This window comes from Barbus barbus, assembly GCF_936440315.1.
Source record: "Barbus barbus genome assembly, chromosome: 26".
Taxonomy (NCBI): Eukaryota; Metazoa; Chordata; class Actinopteri; order Cypriniformes; family Cyprinidae; genus Barbus; species Barbus barbus.
Genome location: NC_136754.1, coordinates 11,352,447 through 11,376,327, shown reverse-complemented (window position 1 = coordinate 11,376,327; position 23,881 = coordinate 11,352,447). Strand labels below are relative to the sequence as shown.

General features: G+C 37.9%; 1 protein-coding gene across 1 annotated transcript in view; it reads left to right on the top strand.

Annotated features, from left to right (window-relative positions):
• Nucleotides 1–23,881, top strand: part of LOC306845808 (astrotactin-1-like) — a gene marked incomplete at its 5' end in the record, with an annotated part of 150,731 nt that overhangs the window by 61,096 nt on the left and 65,754 nt on the right. Inside the window, 2 exons of the mRNA XM_079378786.1 lie at nucleotides 10,625–10,729; nucleotides 12,539–12,727. Coding sequence (XP_079234912.1) covers nucleotides 10,625–10,729; nucleotides 12,539–12,727 — 294 coding nt within the window. The remainder of the gene's footprint in view (nucleotides 1–10,624; nucleotides 10,730–12,538; nucleotides 12,728–23,881) is intronic.

The following is a 23,881-nucleotide window of genomic DNA, read 5'->3' as shown; positions in this document are numbered from 1 at the left end:
CTTCTGAAACTCACCTGAGGTTAAATTAGTTACTAGCTCAGGTAATTGGGTATGGTATGGGCAAGTGGCACAAACCTGAGCGGTCGTTGAAGTTGTCAGGCCTCTGCCACCCTCCCTTGCTGATTTGGGCAAGTTGGTACGACGGTCAGTGTATTTGTCACTATGTCAGCACTCCTGGAACCGTTCCTCCCAACCCTCTCAGGGCAACGCATTCATCTTTCTATTCATCTCTGGGTTGGAAGTCATTCATCATAGGACCAGAGGACATCAATTATTCCAAAGGGAAAGGAAGAAGGCCGAGAAGCTTTGAAAGGCAAATACATCTTGATTTAATTGGAATGCAGGTAGCAAGCACATTGGCACTAAGCAGATTTCCTGCTGGAAGAATGAAAGGAAGGAAATCATCTCTGCCTCCTGATGCAAATGGTGACTCACATTCATGGCCACAGATGGAGATTCTTTGAGGGTGGGGTGTCCGGGTTAAGCAACACTTGTCTTTGTGACATACAATTCGCCTGGGGTTTCTTTCAAAGGCACACGCACGGCAGCACAGTTTCATGGCAATCGGAATGAAAACACTAAAATAAATTACTTCAAAACACACATTACGTGATGCAAAAACACCACAGGTGCTACAGCCTGCTGGGCTGGTACTGGGTGGTGAGCGGGCGATGAATAGATGCCATTGATCATCAAACACAAAGGAGGCTGCAAAGAGAGTTGAGTGAAATGGCTGACACATGGATTTATCACCGCTTCTTAGAATTAGCTGTGCTTGGGCAATCTCCCGAATGCAGCTCTTGAAGATGGCACAGAAGTGACAAGGTCCAGATTTAATCGGACGGATCCAATCAAGTTAGGCCTTTGTGGATGCTCTGCAGTGGGAGTTCCTGTAATCCCAAAGAATGGCCCAGCAGGATCGATGAGCTGGAGATTTCCTGTTTCATGTTTGGATCTTCTTTCATCACCGCTCATGTGTGCAGATACCACCTTGCAGTTTCAGTCCGCGAGGTTTCCTAGACGCTACACGGGAAGGAGTGGAACCGATGAGTATCTGCCGTGCTTTTAGTGCTTGGCAGTGTGTTATTTCTGCTTGAGTTCTGTCATGGACAGTTTTTCTGTCTAGCAGAAGAAGTTTTGAGTTGATAGGTGACCTTGCTGTGAATTTCAAAACTTTGTCTGCGTCTTCTGTGATTTATTACTTTGTGTGCTTGTTATTTTTAATCTGTTATCTCTCATCTCTTGTATATCTGTAGTGTGTTACAAGGTTGTGCACAGTTCAGAGTTAAAGAATTGGGTTCCTTTCTATTCATGAGTTGGAATTTGAATTGGAATGTCAAGAAGAAGAATATGTTGAATTATAATTCAAAAACAAAAAACAAAAAAACAATACAAGCAATGCTTTCTGGGAAATGAGGTGTTCTTGCATTGTTAATATACAAATTAAATATATACACTGTAAAAATGATTTGAAATAAAACAAACATTTTTGGTCCCTACAAACATGTTTTACAAGAAAATACTATTTCAGTCTTTCTTTATCAAAATTTAATTTTAATTCAAAGTTTTAATTCAATAACTGCTGTTTCTTTGTAATTAATTGTGAAATATATTAGCAATTCCTGAGTGGAAATTGTTTCTACACCATTTGTTCAGTGTTTATTAGAAATAAAGTACATGTTAAGTATATATGATGTTTTAACTATATCTGTATATTTACACTGTAAAAGTTATTTTATTTTTATAGTTATGAATAAAATATAGCTGTCTATCTATCTATCTATCTATCTATCTATCTATCTATCTATCTATCTATCTATCTATCTATCTATCTATCTATCTATCTATCTATCTATCTATCTATCTATCTGTGTCTGTCTATCTATCTGTGTCTGTCTATCTGTCTGTCTGTCTGTCTGTCCATCTATCCATCTGTCTATCTTTCTATCTGTCTTTCTATCATACATATATTTGTCTATCCATCTATCCGTCTGTCTATCTCTCCGTCTATCTATATGTATTTCTTTGAATTTTAATTTATTTTAATTCTGCTTCCTCGCATTAAGATTTAAATTGAAGTTCTAAATCCTGTTTGCTACAAAAGTCAAATTCAGAACTGTGATTTAATAATCATTAACAGTTTAATTCTTCTTAACTCCCTGAAGGACTCAGATCACATCTGTATTTTGAGCTGAAAACAGATCTTTAATAAACAATCTCCAGTAAATGAGATAAAAGCTTACATCAAACAAATTAGCATGTTGACCCAGGAGTTGATTCATTTGCTTAATTGCAATACAGTCTGTGAATTTCTCAATAAACTACAGTACAAAATACCTCCCAGTAAAAATAAATAAAGAATGAAAACTCTGATGACTTTCAAGGCCACTTGTGTATTTGTTTATTGTAGCCTCAGAATACAGAACACGCTTTATTCTTGTTATGACAGGTGCTCCTTCGGGATGTTTTCTTCGCAGTGGGGAACTTCACATGCTATCTATACTTTATTAGACCTGTTAGTAATTGGAATTGGAAGAGGAGGTCACACCTTCAGGGAATCAGTTCCTAAGCCTCTTTTTATGCATTAGCTTAGCTGCTCAATAATCAATAGTTGTAGTACCATCATGAATTGTGTTTTTGTTTATTAACATGAATGTCATCTCTGGATCTGTATTATGAAGTTGTTGTCATTTTCTATTAATGCATTTTTATTATTGCAAAGCCATTGTATACTACATTGAACAATAAGAAGGTGTTAGAAGCTTGCTTTTAACTTTATCTCTAGTTGAGCACATCTCACCAAGATAAAATGCAATTATTTTTGTGTTGGGGGAGACTTTTTTTATTTATTTATGTATTTATTTTTTAAGTTTTGCCCTAATAGTCCTGCATTTTGGATGTTTAATTCTTTGTTTTTTGAGTAGAAGTCTCACAGAGCCTTGGATGATTTGTGAAGTTCATGTTTAATTGATATATGTGATGCCAGAATACATCACATTTCCTTTTCATCTTTGTTTATTTATTGTTTATGCTTTGCAGTGACAGCATGTTGTGCGGGTTTTGCGGCTTGTTCAGTCTGCTGCATCTGTCACTTATTAATATACAAATGTGGAATTTCTGTCTGCCGTAATGCTGCACTTGTCAAATGCCAAGAAAAGTGTACCCTCCTCTAATAGTTCAGTTCAATTCAAAATGAATAGGAGGGTAAAAACAGCTTTGCCTGTTCTGCCGTAATTGAAAAGACATTCTTCACAATTTTTGACTTGTTCTTTATACCTTACATGCCCCCAGAACAGTTGCTAAGGAAATATTTTTGTCCCTCATATTACAACAGCTTGTGTTACAAGTTGAGTTGAGCAGTTCACGAATGTCACTGATAATTATTTCATAATTATGCAAACTGGAATCCAGTTGTGCATGAACGTTCTACAGAATGTAGGAACTTGAACCTTTTTGTGCTAATTGCATCTCCTAATTTATAAATTATCTTTTTTGCCATTTTGTGGATGGAATTACAGACATTTTACATTTATTTCAACCATCATCAACACAACTTCTTTGTTTTACTATATCCACTCATACATTTTGCTGATGAAAGTGTGGAATAAATCCATAATTTCAGTTGAAAACAGAACTTGATGTGGCATACACAGAAAGAAAGAAAAAAAAAGACACCCATTAAAATTAAATTTGGGCGCAGTCCTCAATGGTAATCACATTTGGGGTTTAATTTATTCTTTGACACTGATTAATTGCATAGAATTGCTGGAGCCATTTCCTGCTGTAAACGTCAATTAATTAGCCGACAACATTAGATGTGATAATTAATACAGTGGGTGCCACAGCATGGGCCCTGGATCCTTCGCGGGTGGCCCTTCAGATGCCTGTGGCCGATGCAAACACCCCAATTTTGGCATCTGCGGGGATCTGAGAGTTCTAGGGCGACGAGTTGAATGAAAGAAGGAACTTATGTACATATGTTCAGGTCTAGTTAAGGATACGGGCAGCAGTGATGGTGTCAACATCCGTTCTCCCTGTGGTCTTGCTGGTTTGGAGAGCCCTTGTTGATCACTGACATCAGTCTGAGTGGCAGTGATTCATTCTGGAGCACATAGTCCCTCTCCCAAAGTCCCTCTCAATTAAAATGGCAGCATATGGCCCAGTGACCAGTAAAGCACAGAGGCAGCTATCTGCTCTGATGTCTGGAGATTCTGATAGAGACGTCCCTCAGTATGGCTGAGAGGGAAAGTGTGTCACCTTGATCTTTTAAGAAGTGTCCGCTCCTCCTCGAGCATCTATATTTGGAACAGATAGATCCTCTTGACGGATAATGTCCTGCTGGCCAAATTGTTTACTGTGTTAATTTGTTTGCATGACTTTTTGACTCAATTACAGGATGCACTCAGATGCATGCGTCCTTCTTGTATGCTAATTTGAAGGGCGGTAAATGTGTCTCTTAAATGTCACTAAGGAGCTATAATAACCAGAAACATTTGAATATTCTTGAGCTTTCACATATTTACACCTCACAGCATCACTGACAGCACACAAGAATGCAGACAGTACACTGTCATTTCATTTCACATGTGTGCTTGTGCTGCTGAAAATGTGATATCTTGGTGTCTTTTTAATTTGAAAGAAAGTTCTAAAAGAAGTTCTGTCAGTTTCTCAAATGACTGGGTTAATGAGTGGGCTTACTTGAACGATGAATAGGATTTGTCATTTTTACATTCGTTTACACAAAGAAGGTGTTAAAGAAGTTTACAAGTTCAATGTTAAATACTTTCTTCTATCCCAGCGTGATGCGTAGAGACAAATAAGCAATTAACTGGTTTTTAGGCTAAATTTACTGAAATTGCAGAGTAAATTGTTTCTAGAATTTGACACGATTTAACAGTTATTTCTTAAAGTGAAATAATCTGAAGCACCACTTTACCATGATATATAGAGAAATTGCATCAAACAGTAATTTGCTTAATTGAAATATTGTATTTATGGATGAACTGTAAAAGTGTAGTGCAATTGTATTTATTTTTTTTTGGTAAAATGTTTAAGTTTTCTGAACATTTCAGTTAGGCTATATTGGTTGATTGAAACCATTGCCATATTTTGGGATGTCAACATATTTCATTTTACAAATTCACCACTTGACATAACAGCCATGTCAGCATTGTACTCCAACACTCCACTCCCACTTTTGTGTAAAATATTATATTGTTTCTGTAAAATAAAGTACAGTTTTGACACTTAAAGTGCAGATTGGATGAGTTTTAAATATTTCACAGCATTAAACACAAAAAAAGTGACCACCTGATCTACGTAACCTTTAAATACTTCTTGGTGTAACTTAATGTATAAGGTTGATTCACTTATGTTACATAAAATTGTTTTAGTCAGACTTCAGTTTAGGGACTAATTCTTACTATTATTAACTAACTATTAACTACGACTGCTGCCTCAATGAACTCCTAATTTACTGCTTATTAAAGGGATATTTCACCCAAAAATAAAAATTCTGTCATTAAGTACTCAACAATTGAAATCTGAGAGCTTAGTGACCCAGCATAGACAGTAATGGAACTATCATATTCAATGCCCAGAAAGGTAGGGCATAGTTAAAATAGTCCATGTGACATCAGTGGTAGAAAAAAATGGAGAGGAAATTGCTGAATAAATCTGTTATTTTTGTTTTCTTTGTATATAAATGTATTCACATGGACTTTTTTTGAACAATGTCCTTATACTACCTTTCTGGACCTTGAATGTGGTAGTTATTTTGCTGTCTATGGAGGATCAGAAAGCTCTTGGATTTCATCAAACATATCTTAATTTGCATTTCAAAGATGAACAAAGGTTTTGCAGATTTGGAACGACATGAGGGTGAGTAATCAATGACAGAATTTTTGTTTTTGGGTGAACTTTCCCTTTAATAGTTAGAACAGGAGATGTTAAGTTTAGGTATGGGGTATTAAGGTATCTAGAATATGGTCATGCAGAATAAGGCATTAATATGTGCTTTATAAGTACTAATAAACAGCCAATATGCTAGTAATGTGCATGTTAAGCAACTAGATAATAGTGAGAATTGGTCCATGAAATAAATTACCATAAATTACCATTGTTTTCACCACATGAAACTTTTTTAAAGGTATTTTTAGGCCTTTTTTACATTATACTCTTATCAGTTTGAGTTTGAGTCGACTTCACAGCTTTATCATTAGCCCTCTCTTAGATAAGCCTGTTGCGATTTGAGGTACGTCCCAGTGTTCAATCATTTACCCTGTAGTCATCTGTTCCTTCGCTCATCCAAGAGTGAACTCAGGGTGCAGCTGTTAATGGGGTTTCATGAGCCATGCGATGTCTTCTAGCGGTGGTTGTCACTGTGAATCTCCCAGCGAAGGGATTTTAAACAGTAGGATTTGCCCACGCCTTCATGAGTTATATGCTGTCGCCCCACTGTTCAGGGCGTAGAGTGCATGCAATTTGATATTAAGATTTTCTCTTGTCTTGTCACTTTGATATATGTCTGACAGTGTGCATGTGTGTGTGTACATATGTTCAGCCCTTCTAAACAGATATGGGTATGTGTTTATTTAAGGCTTGGTTTTTTGTGCTCACTTTCATATTCAAATGGCAGCGTGGGCCTTGATTGTCTGCCTGCATGCCTGATCATTCCCCGCTAATGATGCCACCACCCAAAGGCATGCAGCAGAATGGCAAAGATGACTCCAGCCTCTGAACTTGTGTTTGTGATGTGAAGTTCAGTCATATTAATCATTCTGTCAGACAATGAGAGCAAGGCGCCCATGGGGTAAAAAGGAGACATGGCCCTCTGAAGCCAAGGGTTTTAGCAGAGTAAAAAGAAAAGAGGGGCTGTGCGCTCGGCGCTTATTATTTATCCAAACTCTGACGCGCTCCGCTCTGACACTGCTGTACTCTACAGGGGCACACAGGTTCTCTTTTAGATGGTTTTAAGTGGGAACTGCACAAGGTGAGGATAGTGCAAGAGCAGCGCATTTAGGAGCTTATTCATCACATTTGTGCTCCGTGTCAGAAAGCCGTCTGCCCCAGAGAGCGCGGGAGTGTATGGATTTGGAGGTGTTCTGCTTCAGACGAATTGGGCTCTTTGTTCAACTGTATAGTGAGTCAATAAGTATGTGTACATTTACAAAATATATTTACAATATAATACAAAATACTAACTGTGGGAAAAAAGAAGCTTGATAGCTCAAATCATTGTTATATAATCTTTATAACATTAATTGTCTTTACTATCCCTTTTAATCAATTTAATGAATAAAAGTATTAATTAATTAAATCGATTAATTATTATTATTATTAATTTTACCCCCACATGTTTTGTGTATTACAGTTTCCACAAAAATGCAACACAACTGTTTTCAACATCGCCGATAATAAGATTTGTATTTATTTTTTGAGCATCAAATAAGGATATTAGAATGATTTCTGAAGGATCACATAACACTGAAGACTGGAGTAATGACTGCTGAAAATGACAGCTATTAGTTATATTTTGCAATATACATTATTACATTAGAAAACAGTTATTTTGAATTGTAATAATATTTCACAATATTAACTTTTACTGTTTTACTGTGTTTTTTATCAAATAAATGCTGCCTTGGTGAGCATAAGGTTTAAAAATGTGAATTATTCCAAACTTTCCACTGTTTTGGGGATTTATTTTTTATTATGTATTATAATTTTTTTTATTTTTTAAACAATGTACAAGTCTTTAGTATTCCTTTTTCCACTTTTCCACTTTTGAAGTTAAAGGAACACTCCACTTTTTTTGAAAATAGGCTCATTTTCAAACTCCCCAAGAGTTAAACAGTTGAGTTTAACCGTTTTCGAATTCAGCCGATCTCCGGGTCTGGCGGTAGCACTTTTAGCGTAGCTTAGCATAGATCATTGCGCCTGCTGCACCCATGGTACGGCAGCAAAGTTCCTTGATCATTACGCCGGAATGGGAGTATAGCTCCTAGCCATATCGGCCTACAAAATCCAAACTTGTAATGTTCCGTTAGTCTTAGTACACGATGTAACTACAGAAGAATCAAGTTTTAAATAGGAAAAATATCGAAACTCTTTGGTCATTTTTGAGCGAGATGCTAACGGTCTAACCAGATTCAGTGATCTATGCTAAGCTACGCTAAAAGTGTTACCGCCAGACCTGGAGATCAGCTGAATGGATTCGACTACGGTAAAACTCAGCTGTTTAACTCTTCGGGAGTTGGAAAATGAGCCTATTTTCAAAAAAAGTGGAGTGGAACACTGGCTGCATCCTGCAAAAAAAAAAAATATTGAAGACATCAGGATAATATGGTTTGATATATAATATAGCCAGCTTACTGATGAGCCTGACATACAGTATTAGCACAATGCTAATAGATTACCATGAGAGTTTTTCCCCCTAGACAGGAAAGTTTGGGAGGTTTTACATTTTCAGTTCACTATTTGCATTTCACATTTTTTAAACCATGCCTGACTCATGAAAAAGGCAAAATCGTGTGCCAATTGGTTTTGCTGAATCATGTAAGACTTTGATAAAGGAACAGTTTATATGACCTTACACATTGTCAAGTTATTGAGCGTATCAGCACACTCAGTGTCTGTCTTTCTCATTAAGAGTCCAAGAATGTCCCGCTCATTAAGACAAAAGGCTTTGATCTGATGATGTAGTGCTGTTGTCTCTAGCACCTGTGCTCTGTTTATAATGGGATTCCTCCTATCAACAGCTTACAGATATTATGAATTCATTATTTCTGCAAATCCATCATTTCGTATGTTAACGCTGGCCTAAAATGATTCAGCGAAGCAAATCCATGATAATGTCAAGAGGAATTATTTTTTTTACAGACGGAACAGAATGGGTTTAGTTCTAAAGACGTGTCAGATCAAGTTTAGAAAGCAATATGCTCTAATGCCCAGCCAGCATGTTGCAGACCGGATATGCTTTGAATTTGTGCGATCAGCCAGATGTGCTATATATTAAGGTGGGGTTAAATTGAAACACGGCTGTGCATTCCCTAGATGGCAAGGCATGGCTGACAGTTGCTGTAGGAGACGAGATGATTGATTACACCGCCCGCTCAACATATGGCGATATGTGAGATTTTAGCTCACAGGGTAAGCACGGGTAAAAAAGCGATGGCTCATATGTTAAAGAGAGTTGGGATGATAAATGAAAAATGCCGCAATGGATTTCATTCAAACAAATCTGCTGAGCTACTCTGTGTCTTCTATTAATAATACTGTGGTAATCGTCTGTGGTAAGAATTTTCTAGGAAACACTGTTATCTTCTGACATAACAAATTTCATTTTTGTACTTTAAGATAATCCACCAATATTAGCAAGTGTGATTTATTCTCAATGTGTAGAAATGTATCAAAAATCCTGTATCATTATTTTAGTTTCCAGTCAGTGCTTTAATTTTCAGGACTCATTTTAGAACTGACAGAAAAACTGTTGGTTTTTTGTACCTCATTTCATTCTGTGTAATCAAAATACTGCGATGTTCGAGCAACAGCAGATCAGGGTGCACTTTGCAGTGATGCAGTCATGCGCTCATGAAGTGCAGAGAATATACCCAATTGAGCAAGGTTAGGATTAGCAAACACTATTCCAAAAAATCATTTCATATTGGGATTGTCAGTGTATTAAAGGATTTACAGTCACATTTACTCTGCATCAGCTGTCAACACCGCACAAAGCAGAACCCGTTATCGTAATCATAATTAAAGTTTGCTCACTTTTAGTCCACGTGTGTTAGCTTTGAGATTATCTGTATGCTAACACACTCTTAAAACTACAGAAAAAGTAAAGCAATGAAGTAATATAAAATTTACAGTCTTTCTCTTCCAGGAAAACGGGTCAAAAATATTGATGAACAAGGGACAATCTCTTCTACACTGTTAAAAATACATTTTTTGAAACTTTAAATAAAACAAAGCTAAATCGAGTACATTTTGCAAGAAAATACTAGTTCAGTCTTTCTTAAATGTGTCATGCTTAATTCTGTTACTTGCTATTTCTTTGTAATCAATTGTGAAATTTTCTAGCAGTTTTAAGTGAAAATTGTTTGTGACCATGGACAAAAATAAAAAATAAAAGTTGAGATTTATACTTCACCTAGAAGCTGAATAAATAAGCTTTCAATTAGGATATGACAATATTTTGCTGAGATACAACTATTTGAAAAACTGGAATCTGTGGGTGCAAAAAAATCTAAATATTGAGAAAATTGTCTTTAATGTTGTCCAAATTAAATTATTAGCAATGCATATTACTAATCAAAACTAAGTTTTGATATATTTACAGTAGGAAATTTACTAAATATCTTCATGGAACATGATCTTTACATAATATCCTAATTATTTTTGGCATTAAAGAAAAGTCGATCATTTTGACCCATACAATGGCTATTGCTACAAATATACCCATTTGACTTATGACTGGTTTGTGGTCCAGGGTCACATTTGTCCTTCCAGAACTTACTGTTTCTGTATGAAATTCATGAAGTTGTAGAACAATATCATTCATTCATTCATTTCATTTTTTTTCCCTCTCCTAAATATGACTCTATTCTTCTGTGTATTTTAGGTATGGTAAACTACAGTGAGGTGACTGGTTATCCACTGGTTCAGCACTGGAAACTGCGGTCCATTATGTACCATGTGAAGCTCAATCAGTGGACCCTCTCCCAAGGTAAAACACCTTCACTCTTCCATTTACATGGATTTATATATTGCATGGATTTATACTATCCCAGCTTAATATTCAGAGACAACTATAAGTAAGCCATCTGTAGGTTGATTTCTTTGTAAACACTGTGGCGCTATCAAAACAGTACTCTGCGTCCTGACTCAGCAACATTGACTCAACCAATGGTGTGAGTTTGGGGGCGGGGATATCTGTTTTGCCAACCATTGGCAGTGGAATTTTCAGGAAACCTTTTTTTTTCATTCTCTGATGGTAGTGGTGCAGAAATGACACACGTCAGCTTCAAGGAAGACAAAAGACAGCTTTCGAAGAGGCAGAGTATTATTATTGTCAATTTAGGTTTCTTTTTTTGGCCATGCATTTGGACTGTGAGTGACTTCACTTCATTTGTTTAATGAGCGCTGTATGTTCAATGAGCAGATGTCAGATTCCAAGTGCAGTTCTATAAGAAATACTCCCTATTAATGAATGGCTTGAATGGCCTTTAAAATTTGATTTCCTTGCGCTCATATTGCTTGCACCAGTTCCCTCTCTTCTCGTCCAGTTACCATTAAAGGATTTATATTTCATATGACTGAGAAGTTGAGTTTTTACATTTTCAATTCCACTTTTTTCCCTGTTGTTTCTGCATCTTCTAACTTGAGGTCAATTTGCAAACCCGGACATGAAGGTCATGAGAGGAAGTGGAATAATGCAAAATGTAGCTACTATTTTATTTATTTTTTTTTATTTTTTTTTGCGCAAGATATAAAAACATTGTGTTGAAACACAGGACTGTTCCTCTGAGCATTCTGTGAATAGCCACATGAAACATTTTTAGTAACATTTCAAGTACGCGTAAACCGGAAGTTTGCGACCATTTTTACTTCCGTATTGCGATGCACTTCCGAGAGAAACAGAATATTGAATGAGGAAAATAGAGGGCATAGCTTGTTTTTTTCTACTGCGAATTGATTGGATGTAGTAAAGTAGGTGTTTCATTCAGAAATTAACTAGACCGTTGGAGGGGCATGGTTAAGGATGTCACGCTCATGCCCAAGCCGTCAAACTGATGTCATTAGAGAAGGCCCGTCATTTTAGAAGGGAGGAGCATTTTCAGATTTTGATTAAAGAATTTCATGCCGACTTTAAATGAACAGCGGTTTGTTAACATGCAAACACGTTGAGTTCTACTGTCTGACAAAAGTTGCAGAGGTCTTTTGCAAAAGTAAATGCAAACAAGTACTTTATATTCTAAAGTGCTGCAGGGAAATGTAAATTCTGTGACTAAAAGCTTACATTTAATTTTTTTGATGGATATTCTGTGTTAAAAACAACAACAACAACAACAATAAAAGTTTTTAAAAGGTCAGACATCAGCCTACACAAAAGCACTCAATACCTCTGCAAGGCCTTGTTGTTTATCCTTCCCTTGTTTCCGCAGATAACATTTCACGCACTTACAGATCATGTTTTCACTCTTTCTTTTCCCACATTCTTTATTTTGTCATGTCCACTGCAGTATGTGTAAGTGTATTGGACAATAAAGACAATAAATAGCTTTGACAATAAATCTTTGACAATTAAGTTTTGAATCCTGCAGATTTTAGCTGCACTGAAAATGTAATAATAAAGCTTTGCATATTTCACATCTCAACATTGTTTGAATTTTTCTCTTTTGTTTGATCTATAATGCAGCTTCTGCTTTTAATCAGGGTGAATTTAAGGTTTGAAGTGAAATGGAATTTAAAGATTGATGTGATACTCTAAAACCTCTCACAACTAAATGACTACTTTTTTGTCTTTCTTCTTCAGCCTTCAGTTCAGCTATTCATTCACTGGATGGCGCCACCCTGCGCAGCGACTTTGTGTCCATTTTAAAAGAGTTTGGCAACCATTTTATCCAGGAGGCAGTGTATGGCTTTGAGGAATCCTGTACCATATGGTATCCCAACAAGCAAGTCCAACGCCAGCTGTGGTTGGAGTACCAGGATATCAGCAAAGGTAAGTTACACAAACATATTAATTTCAAATATTTAATTCGCTGCTTTAGATCATAATATATTGGATCGCATTCACTAATACGTAAGTGCATACAAGTTGCAAACTGTGCACAGATGTATGTTTATTTGTTTGTTTTGTAAATAGTAAGACTTATTTTAAAATTACTTAATAATATTAATAATAATGTGACGTCTGCAAAGTTTGCTTGTTTATTTAATAATTAGAAATAAAAAAGTGACCCTATAATATTTATTATTAAATATTTTTGATTATTATTGGATATTATGCTAAATATAGAACAAATGTGTTACCTTATCGATAAATTGTGTTTTCTGCCTGAAGACGCTGTGGTTTTACTCATGGCTAGTAAATAAGAACCATTGTTTTTATGCTTTGAATGCACCATTTTATTTTATTTTATGAGGAGATAAACCTTTCAATTTTTTGTGGAGTTAAACAAAGCAAAACATATTTTACCTATCCATAAATTATGCCAAGGTAAAAGATTTAATATTTATGCATGGCTAAATAAATAATAACATTTAAAAAAAACAAAAAAAAAACTATTGTCTCAATATGCACATACTGTAGGAGTTTGGTCCAGTGCACCCAAAGTTTGGTTTTCTCATAATATAATGCCCATTTGGAGAGGATGTGGACAGGAGCTGAGGAAGTAAAACTCAACACAGCCCTTGGGAGGTTGGTCACATCTGTTCAGCCAATAAAAGGGGGCAAGGGCAGACGTGAGAAGGCTGGTTGGCTGGCTAAAGCTGAATGCAGGCCAGCGCTGCTCCGTACTCAGGAGGCCCCTGGGCAGGCTCACCTAGTTTTTATGCTTCAGCTCCACTCAGCTGAGCCCATATATATGTACAAGGTCAGTTAGGACGGAACTTATTTGGAAAGACAACAAAAGTGTGACGTTAACAGATGAAGAATTGCTAGAGATGGGCTAGACGGCCTATAGAGTTACTCAGCCAAGGATTGTTCGGTTTCTATGCTTATGGCTAGTTTATTGACAATGCACCCTTGGGCAATCGTGAAATAGCAGTGCTGTGAACATGAAAAAGTGCATTGTGATGCACACGGACATTTCTTCAGGAAATAGGCACCAAGGTCATCCGACAAGGCATCGAGGCCTCAGTCTGCACTTTTCTATTTTCAATGAACACTTAAGGTTAAAGAGATGAGAACAAGGTGAATGAGAGCAAAAAAGAAGAAAGCTGTGGGTGTACTGAAATGCTGTGGGTGTACTGCAGTTTGATAATCTAACACTCAGTCGTTTTTGCAAGTGTCTTGTGTTAGGGTTACATTTACATTTATTCATTTAGCTGACGCTTTTATCCAAAGCGACTTACAATTGCTATATATGTCAGAGGTCGCACGCCTCAGGAGCAACTAGGGGTTAAGTGTCTTGCTCAGGGACACATTGGTGTCTCACAGTGGATTCGAACCCGGGTCTCTCACACCAAAGGCATGTGTCTTATCCACTGCGCCATCACCACCCCAACTCTCACCACCCGACACCACCCCAACTCTCACCACCCGACACAAGACACTTCCAAGATGGCGCCGCTTTGTTCGGACGCCGTCCAGGTCGCTCCGCTAAGATTGTGTTTTTATCTACTTTTTTACTTCGTTTTACTTTCTCTTTTTACACATCTCACGTCGGCACTGATCACCTATAACAAAGAAACAATTTTGGACTTTGGAAACTGCTACACCAACCTGTTTCAGGACACTTTATCCAGGAATCCAGCATGGCCTCTGGAGATTCTTCGGAACGCAGAGATGAACAATAACCCCTCGAGACGAAGGATCAAGAAACACTGCGGGAAATGCGCTGGGATTCGAGATAGACTCAGGAAAAAGGGCTCACAGTCCTTCCCTTCCGAGCATTCTGCTCGCAAATGTCCAATCCTTGGAGAATAAGATGGGCGATCTTAGAGCAAGGATTAGTTTCCAACGGGACATAAGGGACTATAACATCCTTTGTTTGTCAGAAGCGTGACTTTCGTCCATGGTCCTGGACACTGCTGTAATGCCAAGTGATAACTTCTCTGTTTTTCGGACGGACAGAACAGCAGAGGCCGGTAAATCCAGGGGTGGAGGAGTGTGTTTCATGATTAACATGAAAATGTGATCCCAGGAATATCTCCATTCTGTCGCGTTCCTGCTCGCCTCATCTGGAACATCTTTCCATTTGATCTGCCCCGGGAGTTTTCATCGATTATAGTTACTGCTGTGTACATTCCACCACAGGCGGACACCGGCTTGGCTTTGTCTAAACTTCACGATGTGCTCAGCGGCTACATTAACAAACATCCTGATGCTGCCTTTATCATCGCGGGGGACTTTAACAAAGCTAACCTCAGACGGGTCATGCCGAACTTTCACCAACATGTATCCTGTCCAACTAGAGTACCAAACACACTGGATCATTGCTACACTCAGTTCAAGAATGCCTACAAAGCCCGCTCACTTCCGGCTTTTGGCAAATCGGACCATGCCGCCATTCTTCTCACACCGGAATACAAACAAAGGCTCATTCAGGATCCTCCGGTGCAGAGAGTAGTGACGCGCTGGTCCTCCCACTCAGAGGCTATGCTGCAGACGGCTCTTGATGACGTCGACTGGGACATGTTCCGGGCGAGTTCTTATGACGTCAGCAAGTTCACGGATGTAGCATTAAGCTTTGTAAACACACTAACCGAGCAAGCTACAGAAACAATAACGATAAGGACATTCTCCAACCAGAAACCGTGGGTGGACAGAACAATCCGTGCTGCGGTTAACACACGCACTGCCGCTTACAATAAGGCTCTTCTGACCGGGAATATGAGCGAGTACAAAGCATCGTGCTATGCTCTCCGACGCACAGTAAGAGCTGCTAAACACAGATACAGAGAGAGAATTGAGTCTCATTTCCAGCTCAATGACTCTCGAGGGATGTGGCAGGGACTGAGGACCATCTGTGCCTTCGGAAACAAATCCTCCGCGAAGGTGAGAGCAGATCCGTTGCTGGCCGACGAGTTAAACACCTTCTTCGGCCGCTTCAATTGCAATGGCGGCAGCGCGTCTCTGCCGTCCAACGCGTCAGGAAGCAGCAGGCAGAGCAGCGATGATCCTGTAATCACCGTGTCAGAAGATGAGGTTCGGAGGGCGCTAAAGAAAGTGAACGTCAGGAACGCAGCCGGACCTGATGGGATAACTGGCCGTGTTCTGAGGTCCTGCGCTGATCAGCTCGCTGGTTTGTTCACGTCTATCTTTAATGAGTCCCTTGCTACCTCCGTGGTTCCCACCTCATTTAAAAAAATCCGTAATAATCCCTGTGCCTAAGAACAATAAACCCTCTTGCCTGAATAACTATCGCCCAGTTGCCCTCACATCTATAGTCATGAAGGTTTTTGAGAGACTTGTAAAGAGCCTGCTCCTCCATCCCTGATACTTTGGACCCTCTTCAGTTTGCTATCGCCCAAACAGATCTACGGACGATGCCATCTCTCACGTCCTCCACTCTTCCCTCACACACTTGGACAGCAACAATGGGAATTATGTAAGGCTGCTATTCATTGACTATAGCTCAGCTTTCAACACTATAGTCCCCATCAAGCTGGCTTCTAAACTCACAGACCTCGGCCTAAACTCCTCACTCTGTGACTGGATTCAAGACTTCCTCACCGGCAGACCTCAAGTGGTGAAAGTTGGCCAGTTCACCTCAAACTCCATCACCCTGAACGTAGGAGCCCCACAGGGCTGTGTCCTGAGTCCCCTGCTCTACTCTCTCTGCACGCATGACTGCGTGTCCTCTCACAGCTCCACATCTATTATCAAATTCGCTGATGATACTGTGGTTCTGGGCCTCATCTCCAACAACGATGAGACCGCATACTTGGATGAGGTAGAGAGACTCACATCATGGTGCCAGGACAACTGTCTCTCTCTGAATGTGAGCAAAACTAAAGAGCTGGTCATGGACTTTAGGAAGAGACAGCAGCAGCCCTACACTCCTCTTATGATCAGTAGGACCCCTGTGGAGAGGGTGAGTAGCTTCAAGTACCTCGGTGTAAACATCTCTGAGAACCTGACTTGGACTACACACATCCAAACACAGGTCAAGAAAGCCAGGCAAAGACTGTACCATCTGCGACAGCTGAGGAAATTCAGGCTCTCACCAGCAATCCTGAAAACTTTCTATTCAGTGACCATAGAACGTGTATTGACTCAGTGCATCTCAGTGTGGTATGGAAACAGCTCAAATCAGGACTGCAAAGCACTACAGAGAGTTGTGCGCTTAGCTGAGCGCATCTCAGAATCTGCTTTCCCCTCTCTGCAGGACATCTACCTCAAACACTGCAAAAGTAGAGCTGTCAAAATGATCAAGGACTCAAATCACCCTGGTAACCGCTATTCACTTTGCTTCCATCTGGTAAGCGCTTTCGTAGCCTGATGGCAAAAACTGAGAGACTTAGGAGGAGTTTCTTCCTTCAGGCCATCAGGCTCCTAAACTCTAACTCTGTGTCATAACATCACTTGACTCCATGTTAACATCACTATTTCAATAAGCTATTCATAATTTTTTCTACCTCATATGCTGCTATTTAAATACCCTGTACAACTTTTTTGCACATTCTTTTGCACATTCCTGTTATATTACTATTTATGTCAACAACATACTGACCTGCACATTTATATTTATATTTTTTATATATATTTTTATCTTTTATTTTATTCTTTTTATTTTTTTTTTTCTACTTTTATTTTTCTTAATATTTGTCTATACAATTGCACTGTCCTTGGAGCGGACCTGACTTACATTTTCACTGCTGGTTATACTCTTTATAATTGTGTATGTGACGAATAAAAATCTTGAATCTTGAATCTTGAAAAAATCTGAGGTGTCTGTGAGTACTCCATGTTCTGCTAAAAGCGTTTTGTGTTAATGGCCATGTGACCCTGCTGAAAAGGTCAACATATGTGATTAAATTTGTCAGGTTAAACGATCACAATTTTTTTTTTTTTTTTTTTTATAAATTCTTGCAAGACCAAATGATGTGATGTGCGCAATTCATTAAATTGTTTGTTTGTTTGTTTGTTTGTTTGTTTTAGGGCTGTCAAAATGAATGTGTTTATTTCTGAGATTTATTTATCTGTGCTTTCCCCTGCTGAAGTTTTATATATATATATAAATATATATAATGGTGTTAGGAGTTTGGACTTGAGTTTTGTCTTTTTCTGTTTCATCTGTCTGTTCCTGTTTTTCCTGATATTGTTCCTGTTCAGTTTAGCTTTAGGATTCATTTGCTCATTAGTTATTATTAGTTAACTCCCATCACCTGTTCGCTCGTCGTCAGCTGCACTATTTAAAGTAATCTTTTCTGTTCAGTTTTGTTGGTGATTATTTATGTTACCAGTGTTGCTATTACTCAGAGCTATTCATATGAATCAGCATTAAAGTCTTTTGTGGATTATCCTCGTCGTTGTTGTCTTCTGTGGAGAGCTGTAACAAATGGGTTTATGTGAAGAATGTTTTAAGTTCACTTATTTTAAATATGTTTTAGCTGTTCTGTAACAGTGTTAGCCTATTAAATGTTAGCCTATTAAAGAATGGTGCCACAAATTGTATTGTAATGTTGAATGAATAGATTTCTTCATTTTATCCTCAGACATTTATTTGAAAAAAATCTATTTAACAGAAGCCTCAGTACTGGTATTGGTGATATTTTTCTTCATTCATAGTACATAGTTAAAAGATACCTTTAATATATATATATATATATTTAAAAAATACCATTGTTATTTAATGTTTACATTAATTTGGAGATTCAGTGTGAAAATCTATTTAATGTAAGGTGTGATTAATCATGATTCATCACAGAACAATTTGTGATTTTGTTATTTTTTAATTCACTGTAAGCACTTCATTTATTTTAGAAATGTTTGAGAAATGCATTACAATTTCTTGTAATATGCAGAGACAATTACAATATAACTTTTTGCCTTGGTTGTGCTTTGTATGTGATGTTGCTGGTGTATACACTAAGCTTCTAACTAACTAACTATCTTAACAAGGAAGACTAACTTAGTTAACTTGATTCACCAGCTCAGCACTAGCAAGCATAGACCAGCCTAGAATGAAAATATATGCTAGTCTTTTCAGCAGGGGAGAATAAGTTGTGCATTAGCGTTGCTCTAATTTATCATTTAGCTGACAATTTATGCAAAGCAACTTTGGACAGTACAGTTATTATTACACTGGAGCAACCTGAGGTTAAGTGCCTTACTTAAGGCCACAGTGGTGATTGTTCAGGGATCACCCATTGTGGGATTTGTATAGTAGAAAAAAAGCAAACTTTTATGATATTCTCATTTATTTGGCAACATTTTGATCTTCATGGGATACATATTAACATCCAAACATTCTAACCACTAATTGGGCTGTCATAAAAAAAAGACAAGTGGCAATTAGCTGCACTTAATGTTTACAAGTGTTAAACTGACAATAAAGACCACATACTCTACATATCCATCCCATCCATCATAACAAACTAGAATAAGTTTTTCAACTTTACACACTGGAAGCGAGCAAAATTCAAGTGTTTTTTTGTTTTTTTACATAGATGTAGACGTGTCTTTTTTGTGCTTCGGTCAGATAACATCCTGATACAAGTAAAGAAATTATGATTTATGTACTGTATATAATATAATATAATATAATATAATATAATGTAATATCTTTCCTAAATTGAAAATAATTTGACCCTTATCACTGGCACATCTTCAACTCGATATCTCTTCCTCATAATGTCTTTAGTGAATTATATTTAAACCCTCTCCTAATGTTCATGACCTTGTTGTAAGAGCTGATTTATCTTTAGAACAAATCTACTCACTTTCTGTCATCTATCCCATCCGGTAATTATAGGTGCGGTCAATGCTCTCAGTGTAACTTAACCTCAAAATATAATTCATTCTGTCATCCACGCTCAGGTAAAGTGTTTAAGATCAAGTATATCCCTGTGTTATCTCATCTGTATGATAAAAAGTCCTTGTGGACACAAAGTACGGTCACACTTTTTTTTGAGGTTCAATTCTCATTATTAACAAACAATTAACTATGACTTTTACCTCAATAAACTCCTAAGTATTGGGATTGGGGATGTAGAATATGGTCATGCAGAATTAATTAATTATTTTAATAATTAATTTTAATAATTAATAATAGGCATGCTAATAAGCAACTAATGTTCCCTGTACTAAAGTGTTGCCCCAACACAAATAACAGAACTTTGAGGCAGCATATACAAAAGTGACAGGAAGCCTCTGTATATACATACAGTCCCTTAAAAGGGATGCTTCATCCAAAAATAAAAGTTGTCATTATTCACTGAAGAAGATATTTTGAAAAACGGGCTCCAGTGTTGTTTGTACTTTTTCTGTATTTTCTTTGAAGAGTGGTTAAAGGTAAAATAATATGTGTATGTTAATGAGTGCCTGATGAAGATACACTGCACAGAACCCAATTCTACACCACCTTAGGTGTAGAATTCTAGATTTCTAGATTTCCAAGTAGCCCAAAGCATTCAAATAGAATTGAATAACTTTTTAAATACTTACAGTTCTGTTGAAACAGCAATTCAAAGCCACACTGGTAGTTTTGGTATCGTAGGTAAAATCAGATAAATAATGGCTCTCCCCTCGCTGCTGTTTCGGCCTAATAACTCCAACACCGCGGTTTCCCTTGGTCGAAACGGGCATGTTGCCTTCTTTCCAAGGACGTCACCTTGCAGTTCACAAGAACGTTAGCTCTTCTGATGGATGGCTTTAAATCAGTTTTCCTGCCTACCTGAAAACTCCATTATTCTTCATTTTGCTAGCCTCTGATATGGCCACGGACACTATCACAGCACTAAATGTAGCACTGAAATCAGGTTTTTTTTATATTAATTGGTTTTTGAAGTGTTTCTTTCTTTCATTTCTTGTCATTCAATGGCATTTACACTTGGGTGCCATAAATTAGTGGCGATTTGTGATCATGACCCCCTGAGGCCATGTCAGCGGTTCTGAGAATGCAGGTGAATGCAGATGCTGGATGTTAGGCAGGTGCTTGTGGACTGCTGTGAGGAGGAGAACAGATGCAGGGCAAGGTTTTAATACCCCCTGTGACTCAGCTAAAGGTCCTGCTCTTTGGGTACGGGTAATGAGCTCTCTGGAGACTCGGCTGGTAAACCATATTTGTACCCTTGCCCCAAATAGCACAAACCTTTCCAGAGCTGAAGTGTGCCACCTAATCATTTTTGAATGTTTGGGGGAAAAACGTCGACCACACAGCTTATGAATATTCACAGACTGGCTGAAGGAAATGAAAATATTGATATGATGCCTCAGCAAAACACAAAAAAACATACGAAACACACAAATTCAGATGGGAATGTCACTGTCATGAAATGTGTTACTTCTTTGAGTTTTTATTATTTTATTTTATTATGTTTTCATATATAAATATATAACTTTTGAGAGCTGAAAAAAAAAACATTTATTTCCCCCTTTGTTCGTGAGTTAAAGTTTTTGTGAGGAAGGCAAATTGAAAGCTGGGCATCATACCAGCAAATGGAGCATTTAACCAGTTCTAAATGTCATTTTTAATAAACAGTAAGTATTTTAGATTAGGACTCCCTCTCTTTTGAATTAGATAGCTTTCTCTCTTCTGTTATAATGTGCACTCGACTAATATGAGCATTGCCTGTATACCAACCTAGTCTCATGGCATTTACGTACCTGGGTGCACTTTTTAGCGAGACACAAAATACGTACTAATAACTACATATTACTGCAGTTTCAGTTTCCTAAAGAAACAAACACTAGCGGCAGTAAAACTCCGACACCTTTTACTCCTTTTCACACAAATTTACAGAGTTTGGATTAATAAAGCGTATTTTTCGCACAATTACTTTAAGAATATCATGTTACGACTTCAAAACGATATTAATATGCTGGGAGATTTGAAAACTGATGCTTTTGAATGTTAGTATCACACATATCCAGCCTCGTATCTATGGGTTTTCATTGAGGGTAAGTTTGTTCGGTAGCTCACGGAGTATGGAGACATACTTAGGAGGCAAGGAGCTGCGGTTCGAATCCTGTGTAACAGGACAAAACAATTCAAATCTGCATAAAAGGAAGTTGAAATGACACGATTGCATCAACAAATACGTTTTTATACCAGTTTTGCATTTGCTAACACTATCTGGTAGGTTTAGGGGTGGGTTTGGTGTAGGGCGTATTTCAAACACGATAGAGCATTAACTTTTAGGGACAGACCCCGGATATTTGAATTCTGAACCGCCGCAGTACATACATGTATCAACATAATAAAAACACAGCAATACGTACCTATATCAACGTAATAAAAACATGCCAGGGTTCACGTATGTAACTTGTGTTTTAGCGCCAGTCAGTGGACATTTCTCTTTGAAACTGCGGCGAAATGTGCAGTAAGGTACGTATAACGGTGTCGCACAAAAAGTGCACAGAGGTACGTATTTTTATGAGACCAGGTTGCAACCCTGTATATAGCAGAGGTCCCCCACCACCGGGTCCCGACCCACTACCGGGCCGTGGAAGAATTCCTACCGGCTCGCGAGAAAGTTCTGGGGAAAACACACCGTTTTTACATGTTCAAGCTATTTAAAAACACCAGAAGAAGAAACGAAACACAACTCAATTCGTTACTTGCGCGCTGTACTGGCACACACCCGAAGCGCGCACAAGCATAGAGATGTGTTTCAGACAGCGCGGCATACCACCGATTTGATTCCTCTTTCATGTATCCCTGCGTTTAAGATACATATGCATGGGGGGTTGCAGTTACATCACAATACTGAAAATATTTCTGTTTTAAACCATGAAGGTGAGCCAATGGATATCACAAAAGCAACGTGCAAACTTTGCGCAATAGTTATGCCAGTGAACGTCTAAACGTCAGTCATACAGAAAGTGAAAGTAAAAAAAACTGATGGAGTTTTCTAACGCTGCATTAACAGCGCATATTCTCTAAGAGATAAGAGACGAATATACTTCAACATGTGCTGATAACAGTATAAATGAATAGACCTGTTTTAAGACCTGTTCTAAGTTTGGACCTCTCCAAACTTTTATGTCGAATAAGTATTTAAACTTTATTGCAGTGTCTCCTCTAATACTCTCGTAAGATTCCCTGAGATTTACCTGTAAAATGGCTTTTTGGAGATCAGCAATACTAAGCGTATAAGATATGACTTGATGATCAATACATTATTGATAGCAGGACCAACTCAACATCATAAAATTCTGAATTCTGAAGAGATGAAATATAGATTTTACAGACAAGCTGTGCTCAACGCAGGGCACAAAAAGACACAAGAATAGTTTTTTCTGACAGCCACGCTCCCACCTCCTCCATCTCCTACACGACTCGTACTGTATGCTCTTTCTTGCCAATCTGCAACACAACATGCTCTCTCTCTTACTTTCTCTCACTCTCATCCTTCTCCCATTACATGCCCTTTATGACAGCGAGGTGGGAGGGTAACGGCCGAGCACGAACCACCACTGCAGTGGGGACTAGTTCCAGAGGGCCCAGAGGGTGTAGGATTGAGAGAGGGGAGAAAGGGATCAGGAAACCTGGGTAAGAAAGAGATTCTTACCCACTGCCTGAGGATTTGTTTCACGGTGGGGAAGATGTGTGCATGGGAGAGAAAACAATGTTTAGCATTATATAATATACTACCGGTCAAAAGGAATAGTAACCTTTTTTATGTTTTTGAAAGAAGTCTCTCATGCTCACCAATGCTGCAATATTGTGTAAATATCAAGTACTGTGAAATATTCACATAATTTACAGCAACTTGTTTCATGGTTTACACAAAAATATTAAGCACCAAAAGTGTGTTCAACATTATTAATAAGAAACTTTATTATTAACTGAGCACTACAAATAATTAATAATAACTGAGCAGCAAATCAGCATGTTAGAATGATTTCTAATGGATCATGTGACACTGAAGACCGAAAAAATGACTGATGGAAATTTAGGAATACATTATATTTATTTCTCACAGTTTTTTCTTATAAATTGCATTGATTACTGTATTTTTTGATCTAATAAAAGCAGCCTTG